This window comes from Oryx dammah, unplaced genomic scaffold, assembly GCF_014754425.2.
Source record: "Oryx dammah isolate SB20612 unplaced genomic scaffold, SCBI_Odam_1.1 HiC_scaffold_18, whole genome shotgun sequence".
In the NCBI taxonomy this organism is placed as follows: domain Eukaryota; kingdom Metazoa; phylum Chordata; class Mammalia; order Artiodactyla; family Bovidae; genus Oryx; species Oryx dammah.
In genome coordinates, this window is record NW_024070202.1 from 46718721 (window position 1) to 46742562 (window position 23842).

General features: G+C 35.6%; 1 protein-coding gene across 5 annotated transcripts in view; it reads left to right on the plus strand.

The window, feature by feature from the left end:
- The window catches only part of KMT2E (lysine methyltransferase 2E (inactive)), a 94139-nt gene that overhangs the window by 51245 nt on the left and 19052 nt on the right, over positions 1-23842 (plus strand). For all 5 annotated transcript variants that reach the window (XM_040260791.1, XM_040260787.1, XM_040260790.1 and 2 more), the window contains 7 exons: positions 2781-2819; positions 7129-7356; positions 7779-7909; positions 8897-9014; positions 10039-10148; positions 17763-18027; positions 19541-19639. In XM_040260791.1, coding sequence (XP_040116725.1) covers positions 2781-2819; positions 7129-7356; positions 7779-7909; positions 8897-9014; positions 10039-10148; positions 17763-18027; positions 19541-19639 — 990 coding nt within the window. The remainder of the gene's footprint in view (positions 1-2780; positions 2820-7128; positions 7357-7778; positions 7910-8896; positions 9015-10038; positions 10149-17762; positions 18028-19540; positions 19640-23842) is intronic.

Consider the following 23842-nt stretch of genomic DNA (forward strand, 5'->3'; position numbering starts at 1 on the left):
GCTAAATTTTTAGTAGCTTATATACGGGTAGAGGTTTGTAGCTGTTTGTCTCTGAATCATGTGTAATCATTTTAATAAGGCTATACACTTGTTGAGTTTCTTACTATCTAGACTTTTCTCACTTAAATTTTTGTATTAAAATACCACCAGGATATGGCAGAAAACTGTAAAGAATGAAATTATACCTAGATACAAAATGAAGTTTTACCCCCAAAAAGCACTGGTTTTTTTGGAGTAATTCTTCATGATATTTGATTATTTAATAGGCATCATGTACTTTTAAATACATTTTTCCATTTTCTAATTTCACCTTTCTATTTAAAATAAGTCTTGATTCTAATAGTCTTCACACATACGTCTCTCTAATTTTGCTTCTCTATACAACTATTACCAAATTCTACCTCTGTTTTCTGACATGTTATCCTTACTTACACTGTTCCCTTCATTACTAGACTACTCTTTTCTCCATCTTTATCTTTTAAACTCCTATTCTACTTTGAGGCCCATCTGAAGCACTACTTTTTCAATGAAATTTGCTTTTCTCCTATCAAATATGATCATCTTTCTTTGTATTTCACCATGGCACTTGAACCTGTTATTATAGCACTTAATCACATTCTGCTTTATTTCATTGTTACTTTCCTCATCTCAGAGTGTAATGTACAGAAGAAGAGATCATCTATTAAGTGCGTTTTACAATTTAGGAAGTCATATTTAGGTATTAACGATTTTTTTCTCTCATGTTGAGTTAGTAATACTTCATAAGGATTAGGAAAAAAAAATCTAAGGACTGGGCAGAAAGATCTAGTTTGCTTTGCTGTTATGTTTTTACTACAGTTGGGGCAATATGTAGTTAAAAATACATAGCAAAAATATGTATCTAATTTTGCTTTTTATTCAACCTGTTGTTATGGCTGATTGTTAAAAATGTGAATGGAGTTCACAGTAGACATTCTGGATAGATGACATTTTGAAAAATACTCAGAAACACCTAGTAAGGTGTTGTTGGTTGGTGTTTTAGCAATTCAGAGCTTTGACATGAAGTGTTAACACTGTTAAAGGCATAGATTGTGTTGTGACCCATATATTAGGAGTTTTAAAATTTTATTAATTGTTAAAATTTTCCAATTTTACTTGAATTTTTTAAACTTGATATTTTTACATAAAATGATTGTCAGCACATATTACTTATGAATGTTCTTTTATTATTTTTGTTCAGTGTTTCCTCTGTAAACCAAACTTGTATCTTCTTTCATCATACTTCAGATTTTTCTTTTGTTTCAGCTGCACAGCCATTTTGCAGGTTTAAAATCTGTAAATCATCTTCAGTCTTTGACATTCACTATTGATTTTTCCTTTGGAATGTCTCGTTGCTGTGTTCTTATTTTTCTTCATTTTTGCTTCTACAAACCCAGTATGCCCTTATAGTAGTATAGTAATACCTTCTTTAATTTCTCCAACTTGATCCTCTTTCCACTCCTGTCATTCTGCACTTGGTTATGACATTTTCTGCAAATATTGTTTTATATCACTTCTCTGCATGCTAAGTCGCTTCAGTTGTGTCCAGCTCTTTGCGACCCTATGGACCATAGTCTGCCAAACTCCTCTGTCCATGGGATTTCCCAGGCAAGAATACTGGAGTGGGTTGTCATTTCCTTCTCCAGGGGATCTTCTCAACCCAAGGTCAAACCCGTGTCTCTTACGCCCCCTGCATTGACAGGCGGGTTCTTAGTGCCACCTGGGAAGCCCTTCCCTCTTGAGAGGTATTTCATAGATTCCTCCATCATAGTGAAGAACTTAAAGTATTTAAGCCAGAATCTTAAAATCTGACTGACTTTCATGACCTAATTTTACATTTTTTTAACCAGTCTTATGTCATACTGTTTTTAGTAGGTACAAGTGTGGTGTGCTAGTTTTTTTTTTATTGCATGCCTTCTTTCTTATTACTTCAGCATCAGAATTGTGTTCAGTATTCCACATGGCTGAACAAATCCATTTTCTGTGTTTTTGGCTCTTCTTCCATGTTTTATGTGAAGATTCTTTGCTGCTCTTACTGCTGCTGCTTCTCTTCCTCCTCCTCCTCTCTTTTAACAAAACTTGCTCTCTTCCAACATATAGTCTACACACAAACTTGGAACTTAAATCTGGAACTATAGTGCTTACTCTAGGTTTAATGTTTGTTAATCTCTCTAAATACAGAGTTAATCTCTCTAAATACACTAACTTTGTGGAGTTGGAGTGGTGAAGTGAGTCTTAAATTTCACTTTAGAATGTGGCAGAATAGAGAGTTCCCATTAAATATTTGTTAAGTACAATTCTGTTTACCACATTGCTTATTATTTGAGTCCCAGTAGGTGCTCAAATATTACTTGCTAGTTGACCTAGAAAATTAAAGTAATAACAAAATTGTTTTATCCCCACGCCAAATCTTGGCTCATGATGTAAAACTACTATAATATTTTTAATACCTTCCAACTTTTATCAGGTGTTTTTCCATGATTGTATTTTAATATTGAGCAAATAGAAAATTTAGACATTTTCTTAGCATTATATATATACATATTTTCATGTTTTTACATTGTCTGTATTTATTTTTAATAGTAGTTTAGTGTCCTTGGTAGATGATTTTACTTCAATATTCCCTTAGTTCTGACTGTATTGGTTTTTACCATATTTTGTGTAATTTATGCAATTTCAAGAAAAAGATTGAGTGAGCTCATTCTTAAATATTAATTTATCCAGTTTTTAAACATCTAACTCAGAATTCTGTGTTATTTCAGGCCTTTCGTGAAGGATCTAGGAAATCATCAAGAGTTAAGGTAAACACATTAAGCCCTTATTATCAATTGTCAGATATCTAAGAACTTACTAAGTGGTTGCTTGGTCATAATCTTTCATTAATGCTCTCTCCATTCTGTGTCATTTCATTGCTTTTATCTTTATGAAATGAAGTGGGACCATAGAGAATTCTAATTGGATTAATACATGCCATTCTTGGAGTTTATTAACACTGTTAACATTAAACAAAAGGAGATATATAAATGATTTCTAATATTGATTCATTTTTCATTTATCATTGTATTCCATGTCTCTAGTGCCACTTTTTATAGTATACTAGACATATAAATGCAAAATCACACTTGAAATTTGAAATTTTGCTCTTCTGCATAGTTTGAATTCTAGGGATTTAGTCAAGTCAGTAGGTTATAAAATACTTTGAAATCACCATAGAGTCACCATGTAAGTACAAACTTGTTACTTGTACCTTGAGTTAATTAGTATACATCCTTAATTTTGTAGATGCCAGGATTGCTGAGAGAAGCAAGCCCGGCCCCTCACACCCCAACGCTCCCACCATCGTCCAACTCTGCCTTCCCTTAAAAGATAGGTTTGTGTTGGATGATACAGGTCAGCTCCACAGTGTTACTCTTAGTTTTCTAGGATAGGTAGTAAAGGAGAATAAGTGTCTCAAGTTGGCAGATATTAAAATAGGATGTGGGAAGAATGTTAGAATATATCTGTTGTCCCCATAGTATAAAGTATAGTAATTATTAATTATCCCACATTCCTGAAAAACAGATCAGTAAGTAGCTGTCAAATGATTATTCTTTCTTAAGAATGTTAATACATGGTGGTGTTCAACATACTGCAAGTCCAAAGTCTTATAAAATGTTCTTTATATGTTGGGTATTTTATATTTACCATGTTAAATTTGTATTTATGGAATTTTTTTCTGATGCCAGAGTAAAGAGATCTGAAAAAGGGTTTTATATTAAACTCTTGGATCTATTGATCCTTCAGTGGTTTTCCTTTCTTTCCATTTTATCTAATCTGAATATCAGACTTAATGAGGAAGGAGCATCTTTACTTAACTGAAATATGTTTTCATTTATTATGTAAGGAAGTGACTAAGGAATTCACATTTTTAAAATGCTTTGTGCATCTTTGAAAATCTTTTCCTTGAAGATTTCTATGATCATTACATTTCCAGTAAGTGATTCTGTCATATATGAAAAAAGTTCAAGAGATATAGAAGAGCTCTGATCCTCTTCTGTAGAGGAGTTTTTTGTTTGTTTTTGTTTTTTTTGAAAGGGGAACAGAAAAGAAGAAAATTTAAATGGACTAGATTTCTTTAATAAAAGTGATAAAAATATTAATATGTAGTGTCATGTAAGAGAAAGACATATCTGTGTTATCACATATGGAATCTAAACTATGAATAAATACAACAAAATGGAAACAGACTTACAGAGAACAAACTTGTGGTTACCAGTGGGAGAAGAGGGGATAAGGGTAAGATGAGGTTTAAGAGTTACAAACTACTGAGTATGGAATAAATAATCTACAAGGATAATAATAAGCACGGGGGTTATAGCCACTATTATATAGTAACTTTAAGTAAAGTATAACTATAAAAATTTTGAATCACTGATAATACACCTCAACTAATATAATATTGTAAATCAACTGTACCTCAATATAAATAAATAATGGGTAGTTAGAAAAAAGTGCTTGTAGACTTTTGTGTCTGTATATAATATATGAAAAACATTTTTGTATTACATAAACTATATTCACTATGAAAAACTCTGAAAAATAAATAAAGGCCAAAATATGTAATGTTTCATATTTGTATAAAAAATCTATTATTTATCAAGTGATCAATTATTAATGTGGAATACATGAGTCCATAAAATATCAATTAGTAAAATGAACCTACTCCTATCAAGTAGCTGAACAACTTACTATAGTTTGTTTCATTATAGAGAAGATACTTTTTGTGATAGTTTATTTACTTATACGTAAGGTTGACTGATTCATGGGGTCGCAAAGAGTCAGACACGACTGAGCAACTGAACTGAAGGTTGACTGATGGTAAATTTTAGTTAAGTGTTACTGTACACATGTACATGTTTAACAGCATATATAAAAATTTTCTTGAAATCTTCACGTGATTTTAAAATATCATACTTACATCAGGTTGTACACATTATGGAAATTATCTACTCATAAAGATGTTCAGTTCTATAGCAATCAGAACAGCATTTACAAACAGCTTAATTGAAACTTTGTGTTAAATCTATTATAAATTCACTATAAATTTGAATTACACTATCAGTAAGATACAATATATGTTTTTGTTATCTGCGTTAATTCATTTTCATCCTGAGATTACAAATAACTGAGGGAGTCGGGCTTTAATAAATTTTTTAAATATGTGGTAATTCTGCCTTTCTATAAATTTTATTCCAGTGAGGAAAGGGATTCCCTTTTTGTTTTCATAAAACCTATTGAGAGGTTGTAACTTTTCACTACTTGGCATTTAGCATTCTTTTTTTTAAATTGGAATATTGTTTTACTGTGGTGTGCTTCTGCTGTACAGCAAAGTGAATCAGTTTTATATATACATATATACACTCTTTTTTAGATTCTTTTCCCATATAGGTCATTAGAGAGTACTGAGTAGAGTTCCCAGAGTATTGAATATTGAATAGGTCCTTCTTAGTTATCTATTTTATATTAGTATATATGTCAGTCCCAGTCTTCCAATTTATTCCCCCCCTGACCCTTTCACCCTTGGTAACCATAAATTTGTTTTCTACATCTGTGACTCTATTTCTGATTTGTAAATAAATTCATTTGTACCATTTTTTAAGATTCCACATATAAGTGGTATCATCATAATTGTCTTTCTCTGTCTTATTGTGCTCAGTCTTACAGTCTCTCCATCCATCCATGTGGCTGCAAATGGCATTATATTTTGTTCTTTTTAGGCCTGAGTAATATTTCATTTTGGACTGTACCACATCTTCTTTATCCATTCATTTGTAGATAGACATTTAGGTTGTCCATTCCTGGATATTGTATGTAGTGCTGCAGTGAACAATGAGGTGCCTGTATCTTTTCAGATTACGATTTTTCTGGATATATGCCCAGGAGTGGGACTGCTGAATCGTATGGTAGCTCTATTTTCACTTTTTACGGAACGTCCATACTGTTCTCAATAGTGGCTTTAGTAATTTACATTTCCACCAACAGGATTGGAAGATTCCATTTTCTCCACACCCTCTCCAGCATTTATTGTTAGTAGACTTTTTGACAATGGCCTCTCAGACCAGTGTGAGGTGTTAACCTCATTTGTTTGCATTTCTCTAATGATTAGTGATGTTGAACATCTTTTCACGTGCTTTTTGGCCATCTGTATGTCTTCTTTGGAGAAATGTCTATTTAGATCTTCTGCCCATTTTTTGATTTTTTTTTTTTTTCAATTGAGCTGCATAAGCTGTTTGTTTATTTTGGAGATTAATCCCTTGTCAGTCACTTCATTTGTAAGTATTTTCTCCCATTCTATAGGTTGTCTTTTTTATTTTGTTTATGGTTTTCTTTGGTGTGCAAAAGCATTTAAGTTCAGTTAGTTTCAGTTTTTAACATTTTCATTACTTTAAGAGGTGGATCAAAAAAGATACTGCTGTGGTGTAGCATTTAGCATTCTTAAAGGTTTTAAAAGGGCATATGGAGGGGGACAAGCATTTAAGCTTAAAGGTCCTTGTTCACACTTTGTGAGACATTTTATTCTCATGGAAAATTTATCATGTGGACAATTTATTATATATCTTGGAATTACACAAAATTAATGTATCAGAGTATATTTTTGTTACAAACATGGTAAAAGTTGAAGTATTATATCAGAAAATAAGTTTATACTTAATATGCAATACATATAGTTTACGTGTAATTGCAATTTATTTTTCTGGTTAAATACAATTGTGAGCGTACAATAGATATTGGTAGATTCAAAAAAGTTTTTCATATGCTATCTTTTTTTAACCGTAGACTGTTTTGGGTTGTTGCAGTTTTATTGATAGCTCCAATTTGGCTATAGTAGTAAAAAGTTTCAGCTGTTCAGATTAACTCCCCTTCCTTCAGTTTTCCACGTTGTGTGTCTGGCATCAGTATAAAATGTAGTAAGCTGCTGACTTGTGGTCTTTTTTTTTTTTTCCACTGGGACCTACTTAGAAAGCCTATTATTATTTCTAGTTTTATATTCTTTTATATAGATTGTCATAGTGTGTGTGTGTATAAATACTTAAAATCCAGATATTAATGCTCAGTTTGTTGTGATTTTAGGGCTCAGCTCCGGAGATTGATCCTTCGTCTGATGTTTCAAATTTTGGATGGGAGACAAAAATCAAAGCATGGATGGATCAATATGAAGAGGCAAATAATAACCAATATAGTGAGGGTGTTCAGAGGGAGGCACAAAGAATAGCTCTGAGATTGGGCAATGGAAATGACAAAAAAGAGATTAAATCAGATTTGAATACCAACAATTTGATCTTCAAACCTCCTGTAGAGGTAAGTATATCATTTGACAAAAGATGATAGAATAAGAATGTTTTTCTACTGTGAATTTTAAGTACGTAGACTGAATGCAATCTGGTTTTATTTTATTTATTTATTTAGGTTGTGCTGGGTCTTCATTGCTGCACACAGGCTTTCTCTAGTTACTCTGCATTGCAGTGCTCAAAGAGAAACTATTGCAGTGGTTTCTGTTAGTGCTGAGCACAGACTCCAGGCAAGCGGGCTTCAGTATTTGCAGTACATGGGCTCAGTAGTTGTGGTTCTTGGGCTTAGTTGCTCCAAGGCATGTGGAATCTTCCCAGACTAGGGATTGAACCGTGTCCCTTGCACTGGTGGGCAAATTGTTATCCACTGTACCACCAGGAAAGTCCAGAAGCAATCTGGTTTAGTTAATCTCAACTTTTCTCCCATTGTAGAGCCATATACAAAAAAATAAGAAGATTCTGAAATCTGCAAAAGATTTGCCTCCTGATGCACTTATCATTGAATACAGAGGGAAGTTTATGTTGAGAGAACAGTTTGAAGCAAATGGATATTTCTTTAAGAGGTATATTTATTTCCCCATATTAGTTTTCTGTAGTTAATATTAAATTTTTGACTAATTTAACTATAATATGTATTTTGTTCTCTAAGTAATCATTTTAATATTTAAAACTATAGTGTGGTTGAACAGTGACTAATGATAACTTTTGAACCATGATAAAATATAACTACAAAAAAGATGCAGATGCATTCCTTAGAATCTTACCCATCCTATTTTGTTGATGTCTTAAAACAATATACTTAAACTGTAGCACTATAGTATAATGAAAATCTCTGATTACCTGATGTTATAAGGAACCCTTTCCATCTAGGATTGCTAGAACCTGCAAAGACCATTGGTGACCATGTCCTCCTTTTATCAGAGTATGTTAGATTTGGTCTTACATTATTGTCACCACTTTCAGCTCTGGCTTTCTTGGTACTGGAAGGACTTTGGAGGCCTCTTCTATCATTTGTGATTTGGGGGATGGGAATTGACGTGATCTTACGATAGCCATTGCATCCCTAAGGTCTGGAAGTATTTTTCTCTCTCTAGGGAAATAACATTCTCAACCTATATACTATAATTATTTAAGTATTTTGTACTGTTATAACTTGTGTTACTTAAGTTACAAAAGATATACAAGAATCTTTCCCTTTTACTTAACAGGTTTGATCTGAAACAGTGCTGTGACTCAAATACTTAAATGGAGTGATAGGAACTTTAATGGCATCTCATTATGAATCCTTACATAAAGGCAGTAGTCATTCCCTTTTTATCATTGTTTGTCAGTTTGAATTCCCACCTTGAACTAATTAATTTTCTTTGGTTTAGGTAAGGTTATAGGAGCAGGTAAAAATCTTGTTAGCAAGAATTAGCCTAGTGGTTAAGAATGGATTCTGGTATCAGATTGCTGTATTCAAATCTTGGCCTTCCTACTTAATATGAGTCTTTTAGAAATTTCTTAAATTCAAAATGTTAATAGTTTCTAATGCATTTCTTTTTTTGTAGACCATACCCTTTTGTTTTATTCTATTCTAAATTTCATGGCCTAGAAATGTGTGTTGATGCAAGGACTTTTGGGAATGAAGCTCGGTTCATCAGGCGTTCTTGTACACCCAATGCAGAGGTTAGCATACATAAATCCTTTGGGGAGGCAGGGGTAGGGAATGTGTGGAATCTGAGTATTAAAATTAAGCATAGAAGTCTGGTGGCCAAAAAAGATCACCAGTTTGTATCCACTGATGTATTTTCTAGTGCCTAGCATCTTTCCATTACAAAAATTAAGATGATACTGGCTGTGAGGTCTTCAGTTACTTTACACATTGAAGAAATAGTGATGTTCATTCTAAGAGAAAATATTGGACTTCTCTGTTCTGGAAGCTCTATTTATGAGTCAAATATATGCTCTGATTTGATCAAAGTTGATGACAAAGCTGAAAGCTAAAGTTGATTTTATATGTGCTTCTATAAAGTTTTGTTTTTAGTTGTGATTTAGAAGTGGTATATAAAATATTTCTGGTTTGTTTTTTCTCATACCAAAATAAACATTTTATAGTTATATAATGTTACAGTTAGGAGTGTAGGGTTTGAAGCCGGACTTGTAGGTTCATGTCTTTTATTTGACTTAACTAGCTTTGTATCCTTGTCTGTGCTTCAGTTTTATCTGTGAAAAGATGTTATGTGGACTAAAGGATATAATGCATGTAGACTACATACCTCGAACAGTGTGTACTGTAGAAAAGTATAGTGTTAAACCGTACTTTAACTGTTTACTTATAAACTGTATCATTACTTCTTTTCATTAAATGAAAGATGCCATCAGTTGTAAAACTCTGACTCAGAAATGTTAAAAGGTGAAAAAATGTGCATCATAGAACTGATAAAATAGAGTATTTTCATTTTGATGCTACTAGAGCCTGTATCAAACTTGCATTGATGTATACCTCCTTCCCAGTTGATAATCACTGATTTATGTACAAGTCTTTTTTTTTATGTACAAGTCTTATAATTAATAGCGTATTTTCCATGTTCTATTTTGAATTACTTTGAAGAATAGTTTTCAAAATTGCCAGATGAGATGCTTGAAAGATAGAAAGTAATTTATAGAGATACAAAACTACTTCTGGAGATATAAAATTATTCTTTTACAGGTGAGGCATGAAATTGAAGATGGAACCATACATCTTTACATTTATTCTATACAGAGTATTCCAAAGGGAACTGAAATTACTATTGCCTTTGATTTTGACTATGGGAATTGGTAAGTTCAAGTCTGTTGTTTTGAAATAATTTCTGAATGTCCCTATAAAAATATAGGTATTGTCATTACTTTTATAGCATTTTATTTTTACTTACCATTCAGTTCAGTTCAGTCTCTCAGTCGTGTCCAACTCTTTGCGACCTGGTGAATCGCAGCACACCAGGCGTCCCTGTCCATCACCAACTCCCGGAGTTCACTCGGACTTATGTCCATCGAGTCTGTGATGCCATCCGGCCATCTCATCCTCGGTCGTCCCCTTCTCCTCCTGCCCCCAATCCCTCCCAGTATCAGAGTCTTTTCCAATGAGTCAACTCTTTGCATGAGGTGGCCAAAGTACTGGAGTTTCAGCTTTAGCATCATTCCTTCCAAAGAAATCCCAGGGCTGATCTTCAGAATGGACTGGTTGGATCTCTTTGCAGTCCAAGGGACTCTCAAGAGTCTTCTCCGACACCACAGTTCAAAAGCATCAATTCTTCGGCACTCAGCTTTCTTCACAGTCCAACTCTCACATCCATACATGACCACAGGAAAAACCGTAGCCTTGACTAGACGGACATTAGTTGGCAAAGTAATGTCTCTGCTTTTGAATATGCTATCTAGGTTGGTCATAACTTTCCTTCCAAGGAGTAAGCGTCTTTTAATTTCATGGCTGCAATCACCATCTGCAGTGATTTTGGAGCCCCAAAAAATGAAATCTGACACTGTTTCCACTGTTTCCCCATCTATTTCCCATAAAGTGATGGGACCGGATGCCATGATCTTTGTTTTCTGCATGTTGAGCTTTAAGCCAACTTTTTCACTCTCCACTTTCACTTTCATCAAGAGGCTTTTTAGTTCCTCTTCACTTTCTGCCATAAGGGTGGTGTCATCTGTATATCTGAAGTTACTGATACTTCTCCCGGCAATCTTGATTCCAGCTTGTGCTTCTTCCAGCCCAGCATTTCTCATGATGTACTCTGCATAGAAGTTAAATTAGCAGGGTGACAATATACAGCCTTGACGTACTCCTTTCTCTATTTGGAACCAGTCTGTTGTTCCATGTCCAGTTCTAACTGTTGCTTCCTGACGTGCATACAGATTTCTCAAGAGGCAGGTCAGGTGGTCTGGTATTCCCATCTCTTTCAGAATTTTCCACAGTATATTGTGATCCACACAGTCAGAGGCTTTGGCATAGTCAATAAAGCAGAAATAGATGTTTTTCTGGAACTCTATTGCTTTTTCGATGATCCAGGGGATATTGGCAATTTGATCTCTGGTTCCTCTGCCTTTTCTAAAACCAGCTTGAACATCAGGAAGTTCACAGTTCACGTATTGCTGAAGCCTCTCTTGGAGAATTTTGAGCATTACTTTACTAGCATGTGAGATGAGTACAATTGTGTGGTAGTTTGGGCATTCTTTGGCATTGCCTTTCTTTGGGATTGGAATGAAAACTGACCTTTTCCAGTCCTGTGGCCACTGCTGAGTTTTCCAAATTTGCTGGCATATTGAGTGCAGCACTTTCACAGCATCGTCTTTCAGGATTTGAAATAGCTCCACTGGAATTCCATCACCTGCACTAGCTTTGTTTGTAGTGATGCTTTCTAAGGCCCATGACTTCACATTCCAGAATGTCTGGCTCTAGATGAGTGATCACACCATCGTGATTATCAGGGTCGTGAAGATTTTTGTACAGTTCTTCTGTGTATTCTTGACACCTCTTCTTAATATCTTATGCTTTTGTTAGGTCCATACCATTCCTGTCCTTTATCAAACCCATCTTTGCATGAAATGTTCCGTTGGTATCTCTAATTTTCTTGAAGAGATCTCTAGTCTTTCCTATTCTGTTGTTTTCCTCTGTTTCTTAGCATTGATCGCTGAAGAAGGCTTTCTTATCTCTTCTTGCTATTCTCTGGAACTCTGCATTCAGATGCTTATATCTTTCCTTTTGTCCTTTGCTTTTAGCCTCTCTTCTTCTCACAGCTATTTGTAAGGCCTCCCCAGACAGCCATTTTGCTTTTTTGCATTTCTTTTCCATGGGGATGGTCTTGATCCCTGTCTCCTGTACAGTGTCACGAACCTCATTCCATAATTCATCAGGCACTCTATCAGATCTAGGCCTTTAAATCTATTTCTCACTTCCACTGTATAATCATAAGGGATTTGATTTAGGTCATACCTGAATGGTCTAGTGGTTTTCCCTACTTTCTTCAATTTAAGTCTGAATTTGGCAATAAGGAGTTCATGATCCGAGCCACAGTCAGCTCCCAGTCTTGTTTTTGTTGACTGTCTAGAGCTTCTCCATCTTTGACTGCAAAGAATATAATCAATCTGATTTCGGTGTTGACCATCTGGTGATGTCCATGTGTAGAGTCTTCTCTTGTGTTGTTGGAAGAGGGTGTTTGCTATGACCAGTGCATTTTCTTGGCAAAACTCTATTAGCCTTTGCCCTGCTTCATTCCATACTCCAAGGCCAAATTTACCCGTTACTCCAGGTGTTTCTTGACTTCCTACTTTTGCATTCCAGTCCCCTATAATGGAAAGGACATCTTTTTTAGGTGTTAGTTCTAAAAGGTCTTGTAGGTCTTCATAGAACCATTCAACTTCAGCTTCTTCAGTGTTCCTGGTTGGAGCATAGACTTGGATTACCGTGATATTGATTGGTTTGCCTTGGAAACGAACAGAGATCATTCTGTCGTTTTTGAGACTGCATCCAAGTACTTCATTTTGGACTCTTTTGTTGACCATGATGGCTACTCCATTTCTTCTGAGGTACTCCTGCCCGCAGTAGTAGATATGATGGTCATCTGAGTTAAATTCACCCATTCTAGTCCGTTTTAGTTTGCTGATTCCTAGAATGTTGACGTTCACTCTTGGCATCTCTTGTTTAACCACTTCCAATTTGCCTTGATTCATGGACCTGACATTCCAGGTTCCTATGCAATATTGCTCTTTACAGCATCGGACCTTGCTTCTATCACCAGTCTGCTTCTGGCGCAGACTTACCATTAGGCAATTTAAAATACCTGGAAACAAATATTTTGGAATCAGCTTCCATTATAGCATGGTTGCTTAACTCTTTTAAGTTTTTCTTATTTATTTATTCATTCTAAAAAATAAAAATTAATATATTCTAAATTTTCTTATTTATTGTTGTTATGTAATGCTTACAGTATAATTTGTAATCCTAATTCAGCAATACTGACATTGTTTATGTAAGAATTTTTTTCCTCTTCTTTCTTGTATTTTAGGTAGGGTGTGCAATTTTAGTCATTCAATTAATTTGGTTAATCAATAGAAATGGATGCTTTCACTTTCTGCCCCTCAAAAGAAAAGAAAAATTGTGCCAAATTTTCTTTGCAATATAAATTGAAAGGGTTTGTGGAGATCCTGCAAGGAAACTGAGAACTATTGTTCTGAAACACTAGGGGGTAAGAAAAGTTAATTCTGAGTATAAAACTTCAATTTAAATTTTCAAAAAGCTTACTGTAAAAAATAATAATACACAGGTCCCTGTAGGGAGTTCCCTGGTAACCTAGTGGTTAGGATTCTTGGCTTTAACTGCCATGGCCTGCGTTCAGGCCCTGTTCAGGGAATGGAGACCCTGCAGGCTGTGTGAACGCCCCCCAAAAAGTCCACGTGCCTTCTTTCCAAATGAAGAAAACAAAACACTGTCCACTGAAGGCCCTCATGCTTAGCAGCCGGATTGCATTTCTATTCCCTCTTTGACCAGAGGTAACTGCCATCTTTAATTTGGTGAGTTTAATGTTTTTACTATGTCTTTAGATGTCCCTAAATAGTAACCAGTAATTTTGTATGTTTTAAAAATTTTTGTAAGGTACTATCTGTATTATTTTTCATCTACCTTTTCTCGTTCATTACTTTCATGAGATTCGGTTCTTTTGTTACGTGTAGCTCTAGTCCGTTCTTTCACTGCTGATGTGGACCTTTAGATTGACCAAAAACGCTGCATGTGTACATGTTCTCCCCATGATAGGTACCTAAAGGTAGAACTGTTCGGTCATAGAATGTGTCCAAACTCAATCTTTACCAGATAAGGATGAATGACCAGTTTATATTCCCAAAGCTTTACTTCCTTGCAGCACTTCTTTACTGTACAATTTAAAAAGTCAAAGTTAATCCCTGTAGTATCTTTAGAAGTTTGTGTGGTGTCTCTTTTACCTGGAGACATTTTTAATGCCCATTATGTTTTCTGTCAGTGAAATCTCTCTCTCTCTTCAGTGTGCATCTCTACTTGATTGTTGGAGTCAGATTTATCCTGATAACCAAAGTATTTCCTTTTTGGCTCTTTCTCCCCACCCCCACTCGGCCCCAAGGTTAAATTTCCCAATTTAGCATAATGGCTCTTTGCTCATTGCTTTGAGAGACTGTTTCCCGTAGTGGGTAAAAACACAAAAGCTTTTTATAATATGACTTTCTGGTTTCAAATCCTAGCTCAGTGACTTATGTTAGTTATATAACCTTGAACCAATTTCGTCATCTCTCTGCCTCATTACCTCATTATGAGAATAATACCACGTTACAGGAATGTTTAGAAGAATAAGTTAACACATGTAAAAGGTTTCAAACAGTTCCTGGTACAAAATAAGTGCTGAGTAAATATTACCTGTTGCCACTGTTACTATTTGCAGTTCTATTATCCTAAAATCACAAAGAAAATACCCAGAAAGAGTTAGTTTCTATTAATACCTGATTTGGAGAGTTGAAGGGTAGAGCATAATGTTTGAATTCTATCCTTGATTCACAGAATTAGGTAGTTTGATTTGTATCTTTCTACCAGTGTTGATCACTGATCACTGCAAAGAAATAGAGAAGAACAATAGAATGGGAAAGACTAGAGATCTCTTCAAGAAAATTAGAAATACCAAGGGAACATTTCCTGCAAAGATGGGCTCAACAAAGGACATAAATGGTACGGACCTAACAGAAGCAAAAGATATTTAGAAGAGGTGGCAAGAATACACAGAAGAACCGTACAAAAAAGATCTTCATGACCCAGATAGTCATGGTAGTGTGATCACTCACCTAGAGTCAGATATGCTGGAATGTGAAGTCAAGTGGACCTTAGGAAGCATCCCTATGAACAAAGGTAGTGGAGGTGATGGAATTCCAGTGGGGCTATTTCAAATCTTGAAAGATGATGCCCTGAAAGTGCTGCACTCAATATGCCAGCAAATTTGGAAAACTCAGCAGGACTCGAAAAGGTCAATTTTCATTCCAATCCCAAAGAAAGGCAATGCCAAAGAATGCTCAAACTACCACACAGTTGTACTCATCTCACACAATTGTACTCATCTCACACTCTAGTAAAGTAATGATCAAAATTCTCCCGGGCAGTCTTCAGCAGTATGTGAATCGTGAACTTCCAAATTGGTCAGACTAGTTTTAGAAAAGTCAGAGGAACCAGAGATCAAGTTGCCAACATCCACTGGGATCATTGAAAAAGCAAGAGAGTTCCAGAAAAACATCTATTTCTGCTTTATTGACTATGCCAAGCTCTTTGACTGTGTGGATGACAGTAAACTATGGAAAATTCTGAAAGCGATGAGAATACCAGACCACCTGAGCTGCCTCTTGAGAAATCTGTATGCAGGTCAGGAAGCAACAGTTAGAACTGGACATGGAACAACAGACTGGTTCCAAATTGAGAAAGGAGTACATCAAGGCTGTATATTGTCACCCTGCTTATTTAACTTATACGCAGAGTACATCATGAGAAATGCTGGGCTGGAAGAAGCACAAGCTGGAATCAAGATTGCTGGGAGAAATATCAATAACTTCAGATATGCAGATGACACCACCCTTATGACAGAAAGCGAAGAAGAACTAAAGAGCCTCTTGATGAGAGTGAAAGTGGAGAGTGAAAAAATTGGCTTAAAGCTCAGCATTCAGAAAACTAAGATCATGACATCTGGTCCCATCACTTCATGGCAAATAGGTGGGGAAACCGTGGCAGACTTTATTTTCTTGGGCTTCAAAATCACTTCAGATGGTGACTGCAGCCATGAAATTAAAAGGCGCTTACTCATTGGAAGAAAAGTTATGACCAACCTAGACAGCATATTAAAAGCAGGGTCATTACTTTGCCAACAAAAGTCTGTCTAGTCAAGGCTATGGTTTTTCCAGTAGTCATGTATGGATGTGAGAGTTGAACTATAAAGAATTCATAGTACCAAATAATTGATGCTTTTGAACTGTGGTGTTGAAGACTCTTGAGACGCTTGGACTGCAAGGAGTTCCAATCAGTCCATCCTAAAGGAAATCAGTCCTGAATATTCATTGGAAGGACTGATGTTGAAGCTGAAACTCCAGTACTTTGGCCACCTGATGTGAAAAACTGACTCTTTGGAAAAAACCCTGATGCTGGGAAAATTTGAAGGCAGGAGGAGAAGGGGATGACAGAGGATAAGATGATTGGATGGCATCACTGATTGATGGACGTGAGTTTGAGTAAACTTGGGGAATTGGTGATGGACAGGGAGGCTTGGTGTGCTGCAGTCCATGGGGTCGCAAAGAGTCAGACACGACTGAGTGACTGAACTGAACCAGTGTTGAACATGAAATGAGCAGGACTGTTAGAAACTTGGAAAAGTAAATTATTTTTTATTGTGCTGCTGCTGCTGCTAAGTCGCTTCAGTTGTGTCCAATTCTGTGCGACCCCATAGACGGCAGCCCACCAGGCTTCCCCGTCCCTGGGATTCTCCAGGGAAGAACACTGGAGTGGGTTGCCATTTCCTTCTCCAATGCAGGAAAGTGAAAAGTGAAAGTGAAGTCGTGAACAAACCTTAAACTATTCAAAACATGCAAGATGGGAGACTTCTCTTATTGTATAATTCCAGTTTGGGCATTCAACCTGTATCCAGGAAATGGACTAATAAATCTTGGTGGTAGACATAAAGAAGGCAGAAAGTTAAGAAAACTGAAGTGCTCAAAGTGTGGTCTTTGGACTCAGATATACCTGTATTTGAATGTCTTCCCTACTACTTAATGTGTGACTTTGGACAAGATTCTAACCATCTGTAAAATGGGAGTAATAATTATCACTAGTGTGAAGATAAGAAAATGCAATTATTTTTCAAACTTCCATTTATTTGAAACAGGGAATACTTAAGGGCAAAAGGAATTAAGACTCAATTTTTTATCAAGGTAGCTTTTTAAAGAACTCTGGTTATTGAAATCATTCCTTTAAGTATAAGACAAACTAGTTAAGGTTTGGTATTTGTTTACCTAGCGTTTTTTAATTTAAGTCAGATTTAGAGTATTTTATCATTTTCTGCATATATATTTTATAACACACTGAAGTAAACTTTTTTTTTTGGCCTTGGTATAAGCCATGGTATCATTTTACTTAAAAAGACTCATTTTAGCTTATAGTTTTGTTTTGTTTTTTTTCCTTCTATAAACCATCACTGGTGATCTTTATGATTGGTTCTTCTAATTATTGGTTTTATGAGAAAATAAAATTTATTTTGTCATAGTTAACAGGGATGAAAATTAATGAAAAGGAATGTTTATAATTAATAATAGCATAGAGTTTTATAGAGTTACAGCTTAAGGTGGATTAGAAAATTTTACAGTTTATGTCTTGAATAAATATTTAAGTGATTTTCTTTCCAGTAAGTACAAGGTGGATTGTGCATGCCTCAAAGAAAATTCAGAGTGCCCTGTTCTGAAACGTAGTTCTGAATCCACGGAGAACATCAATAGCGGTTATGAGACCAGAAGGAAGAAAGGCAAAAAAGAAAAGGATATTTCAAAAGAAAAAGACACACAAAATCAGAATATTACTCTGGATTGTGAAGGAACAGTGAACAAAATGAAGAGCCCAGAAACTAAACAGAGAAAGCTTTCTCCACTGAGACTGTCAGTATCGAATAATCAGGTACTGAATTTTATTATTTTAGGACTAACTGGGTTTTTGGTGTTTTTTTTTACATTTTAGTTATGTATTTATTTTTGCTTGCACTGAGTCTTTGTTGATAAGTGCAGGCTTTCTCTAGTTACGGGGAGGGAGCTAGTCTTCATTGTGGTGCATGGACTTCTCCTTGCAGTGGCTTTTCTTTTTGTGGAGCATTGGTTCCAGGCAAATAGGCTCAGTAGTTGTGGCCTGGGGGCTCTAGAGCACAGACTGCAATAGTTGTGGTACCTGGGGTTAGTTGCTCCACGGCAACTAACTGGACCAGGGATCTTCCTGGAATCTTCCCAGACCAGAGATCAAACCTGTGTCCCCTGCATTGGCAGGCAGTTTGTTATCCACTGTACCACCAGGAAGTCCTCTACTGACTCTTGATGACAGAAATTAACAGAAGAAAATTAATTTGTGATATTTTAAACTTTTTTAATGTAAAATGGCTTAAAATTAAGTTCATTTTATTATTTACTGAAGTATACTTATAAAACAGATTCTGCCAGAATTTGTACAATATTTGTTAAACTATTAAGGAACAGCTCACACAGGAAATCCTTGTAGAACTGAAATAAGATTTTTCTAAGACTGGGTAATTTAAACATTTTTTCCAGATGACACTGTTCTTATGTTTATAATAAATGTTCTTATTTATGAAGAACTCTAAAATCTTAAGCCATAATGTTTCTTTTGATTTGGGACATGCATACATGTGTGCATGCTAAGTCACTTCAGTCGTATCTGACTCTCTGCTACCCTAGGGACTATAGCCTGCCAGGCTCCTCTGTCCATAGGATTCTCCAGGCACGAATACTGGAGTGGGTTGTCATCCCCTCCTCCAGGAGATCTTCCTGACCCCCAGAGATCAAACCCCTGTCTCTTAGGTCTCCTGCATTGGCTAGCAGGAGGTAGGTTCTTTATAGCTAGCGCCACATGGGAAGCCCAATATTTGGGACATAATGAAATATATTCTCTAAGTGTGACATAAGATTTTTGAGAGGAAATTCTCTTAAAAATATGTAAGATAAATTTGGGGAAAGAGTTTGGCTTGTTCTGTTTCACCAGTATGTATTTTGTTATATGCCCTCTAAACAAGTGGAAAGACCTTTTAAATGTGAAGATTAAGATTTTATTCATCTCCATTGTCTTATTTTCCTAAGTTTTCCTTAAGTTTTAAATTGAACAGATATCTACTGAGCACTTGGTATTTTGTAGGCACTAGGTTTTGTGAAATAATATATATGTTTATGTGCTGGGAAGAACATAAACCTAAGGCTTTGTGGTCTCTATAGATAATATTATTGACTAGAATTTTTAAAAACATTATTTGATTGTAGGATTTTGAAAAGTTATAAATTTCTGAAATGAATTTAAGAACAATTTTTATGTTTAATTAGCTCAGGATGAAAGTTATTTAAAATACATTGTTCAGTGTCTGTAGTTTGTAGATGGAGGAGTAGATTCTTAAAGCAGTCTTTCCATCTCTCAGGAACCAGATTTTATTGATGATATAGAAGAAAAAACTCCCATCAGCAATGAGGTAGAAATGGAGTCTGAGGAACAGATTGCAGAGAGGAAAAGGAAGATGGTAAGTTGGAAGGCCAGTAGCAGCTTCACGCTGTCACTTGGGTTTAGTGACATTGTTCTTCCCAGAATACTTGTTGCTGCCTTTAGGTGGGCCTTTACCCTGTTCTTTGAAAGTAGCAAACAGGATGGTGTCACCGAGCATTTCTCTTTGGCTTTGTCATTACCATTCAAGTAACTTCCACTAATATTGTATTTTTACTGTATGTTCACTAGACAATTTAGAATTTGTAACATTTATGAAATACTTTTAACATTTTTGAAGCAGTGTACTGTTAATAAATTTTAATGCCAGAATTACTGTTCAAAATGTTTTTCATTATTTAACTAAATGTATCTTTTTTCTTCATAATGTAAAACAAAAATGGAGTTTAAAAGATAATAGCACTAACATGATTTATGCAAAAGGATACTGGCAACTGCTATTTCTGTATCTCATACTGCTATCATAAAATGAGGTTTTCATTAAAAAAAGTTTGGCATTTATACTCCTTGTATTATTTATTTGCAAATACTTGTATAAAAACTAGGACAAGATATTTTCTTAAAAATCCATGGTAAATTAGCAATTGATATAATGTCTAGGCCAGTTAAGAAAATATTGTGATATAGTTTGCCTTAAGATTTGAAAATGTCGTTATTTACCAACTGATGATCTTAGTGTGGGTTTTCCCCACTCCCTTTTTATATGCTTCCTCATTTCCTGTTTCAGTGATCGTGTCGTGTTTCATGGATTCTCCAGTGTCACTGTACTTAGGTAGTATCTTTGGATTTTGGTCATTTGTAGGCCTGCTTAATGTAACTGTTTTGTTGCCTTCATGGTCATTACTCTAACATTGATGTATTGTTGATATTCAAAACTGCTCTGATAGGACAAGGGTAGTGTTAGGAATCAGAGAGAAGGAAAACACAGGAGAAAAAATATTGGTGGTTGCTTATAAAGAAAAAGGAGTTTTACCTCTACCTAGAGAAATTATCTTGACCCTTTCCTAAGATTCATTTATATCTAATAAATTACTTGTACCTACTCCAAATACCTATGGCCCTTTTTTGACTTGATTTTCAATATTGTCCTATTTCATTCCACAATTTTGTCTTTGTAATAATCCTGGAGAAGCTTTTATTTTATTAATTTTTTTAAATTTTACTTTACAATACTGTATTGGTTTTGCCATACATTGACATGAATCCGCCACGGGTGTACATGAGAGAAGCTTTTAGAAGATCACTTTATACTATAACTGGTTTCTGTTTGAGGCATGTGTCTGGTAAAAATACGGCTTTAAAGGATATAACAGTGCTTGGGGATGGTGGGGGTGGGGATAGGGGCTGGAAATGGGCAATGGGGAAAAAAAAGAAACTCAAACCTGGAGATTTGTTATATGACTCTGGGGTTGATGTTGTGGGGAGGGGGGTGGGAGAGGGGTTCATGTTTGGGAACGCATGTACACCTGTGGTGGATTCATGTCAATCTATGCCAAAACCAATACAGAATTGTAAAGTAAAAATTTAAATAAATTAATTAATTAATTTAAAAAGAATACTTTCTTCTTTTAGTATTGCAAAAGTTATGGAAACCCATAACATCCTCATTTTCAGATCCCAGTAGAAAATACAAATGCCTTTTATTGAATATGATGGAACTTTGAATAGGTAGATAAAAGTGCTTTCTTGGGAATCCATTTTTGTCTTGATGTTGTCTACTAGTATGCTGTATTGACAAATGAATACTTCATGTTTTTATATCTATTTTAGCATACTCATTTTAATATCAGTATTTTTCATAGGAATAAACAAATGTCAGTATTTAGAATTTGGTATTTTGAAAGGGTGTGAAATTTTTTTATTGAAGTATAGTTGATGTATAGTGTTATATAAGCTACAGGTGTACAATATAGTGATTCATAATTTTTAAATATTAAACTCCATTTATAGTTGTTATAGAACATTGGCTATATTCCCTGTGTTGTACATTATATCCTTATAGCTTATTTTATAGCTAGCAGTTTGTACCTCTCAATCCCTTATCATTATATTTCCCCACCTCCTCCTCTTCTCTCCTCACTGGTAACTACTAGTTTGTTTTTTATATCTGTGAGTCTGCTTTTTTCTTATATTCACCAGTTGTATTTTTTAGATTCCACATATAAGTGATAACAGTATTTGTTTTCCTCTGACTTATTTCACTTAGCATAATATCCTCCAAGTCTGTGTATGCCTGTGCATGTCTGTATCACGTCTTTATCCATTCATCTGTTGATGGATACTTAAGGTTTCTTTTGTATCTTGACAATTACAAATAATGCTGCTATGAACATTGGGGTACATGTATCTTTTCAAATTAGTGGTTTTGTTTCCTTTAAATACTGAGGAATGGAATTGCTGGGTCATAGTTTTAATTTTTTGAGGAACCTCCATACTGCTTCCTTAGTGACTGCACCAATTTACATTCCCACCAACAGTTTATGAGAGTTCCTTTTTTGTCATACATAACAGCGTATGACAGTCCATGGAATTCTTTCACCCAGAATACTGGAGTGGGTAGCCTTTCCCTTCTCCAGGGGATCTTCCCAACCCATGGATTGAACCCAGGTCTCTTGGATTGCAGGCAGATTCTTTATCTGCTAAGCCACAAGGGAAGCCTGAGAATACTGGAGTGGGTAGCCTATCCCTTTTCTAGTGGATCTTCCAGAGTTCCCTTTTGAAATAAGTTATTTTAAAATCCTTGACTCTGTAACCTGTAGCCTTCAAAGTCACTGTAATGTTGTTTTGTTGTAATTTCAATATTTGCCTTAATGTTTTAATTATAGAATTTTTGCTATACTCAAATGAGAATGCAAAAGCATGCATCTTAAGAATTCATAAGCAGTTGCCATGACCCCCCAAGTATTACTATTTGTAGTATATTCTGAAATATTTTGCTTAGAAAAGTTTAAATGCTAATCAGCCTTTATTAATCTACGCACTCCCCTGATAGCTCAGGAGAGCTGGTTCAATTCCTGGGTCAGGAAGATCTGCTGGAAAAGGGATAGGCTACCCACTCCTGTATCCTCAGGCTTCCCTTATGGCTTAGTGGATAAAGAATCCGCCTGCAATACAAGAGACTGGGGTTTGATCCCTGGGTTGGGAAGATCCCCTGGAAAAAGGAAAGGCTACCCACTCCAGTATTCTGGCATGGAGAATTCCATGTACTGCATAGTCCATGGGGTCCTAAAGAGGAGGACACAACTGAGTGACTTTCACTTTCTTCATAGTCTAGTGTTTGTCTTTTATACTAGGTTATAGGCTAGGTTGAAGACTTCCCTGGTGGCTCAGACGGTAAAGTGTCTGCCTACAATGTGGGAGACCCAGGTTCAATCCCTGGGTCGGGAAGATCTCCTGGAGAAGGAAATGGCAACCCACTCCAGTATTCTTGCCTGGAAAATCCCAGGACGGTGGAACCTGGTAGGCTACAGTCCATGGGGTCACAAAGAGTCGGACACACCTGAGCAACTTCATAGGCTGGGTTATCATCAGTAAGTAGAAAGACAGGGCAACTCCTGAGAAACTTAGGTCAGTCTCATTTAAATTTTCTCCTGGACAGGACAGACTTTAAATCATTATAAGAGATACCAGTCCTCATGAGATTGGGGTATAAAAAGAGACAGACTTTCCTTCCCTACAAGTACCATGTAATATCTAGATTCAAATGCACTTCTGCCTATCCTTTTGTAGTACAGCCTGAACCATATGAAATTTTTGAGGATAGTTTTTACTTACATAAATGGCAGTTCCATACAATATTAGTATGTTGCTTAATATTAGTATATTGCTTGGTCTTCAAAAATAGCACCAGTGTCTATGTATTTTGGTTGCTGCTTAAGAGTGGAAGACAGTGTCTCTGCCTTCAACAGTGTAAAGGAGATACAAGACTGGTGACTTAACGGCTGGAGGGTTCAGAGGCCATTTCATGAACTAGGTAAAATTTATAATGGACCTTATGATGTTTAGTAAATAAGTACAGATTAGTTTGTGGCTCACTTGTGTGGAATTGAATGGGTTATTTCTCTAGGGGAAATAGCCTGGAGGTGGTTATGTGATAAATCACATTTGGCTGGAATTTGTAGGCTGGTTTTTTAGGTGAGGTGTGCGGAGGTATATAGGGTAATAAGATTGGTTGGTTGTAGATCATATGAAATGCTGAATGATTAAGATTTTATGGAAGAAT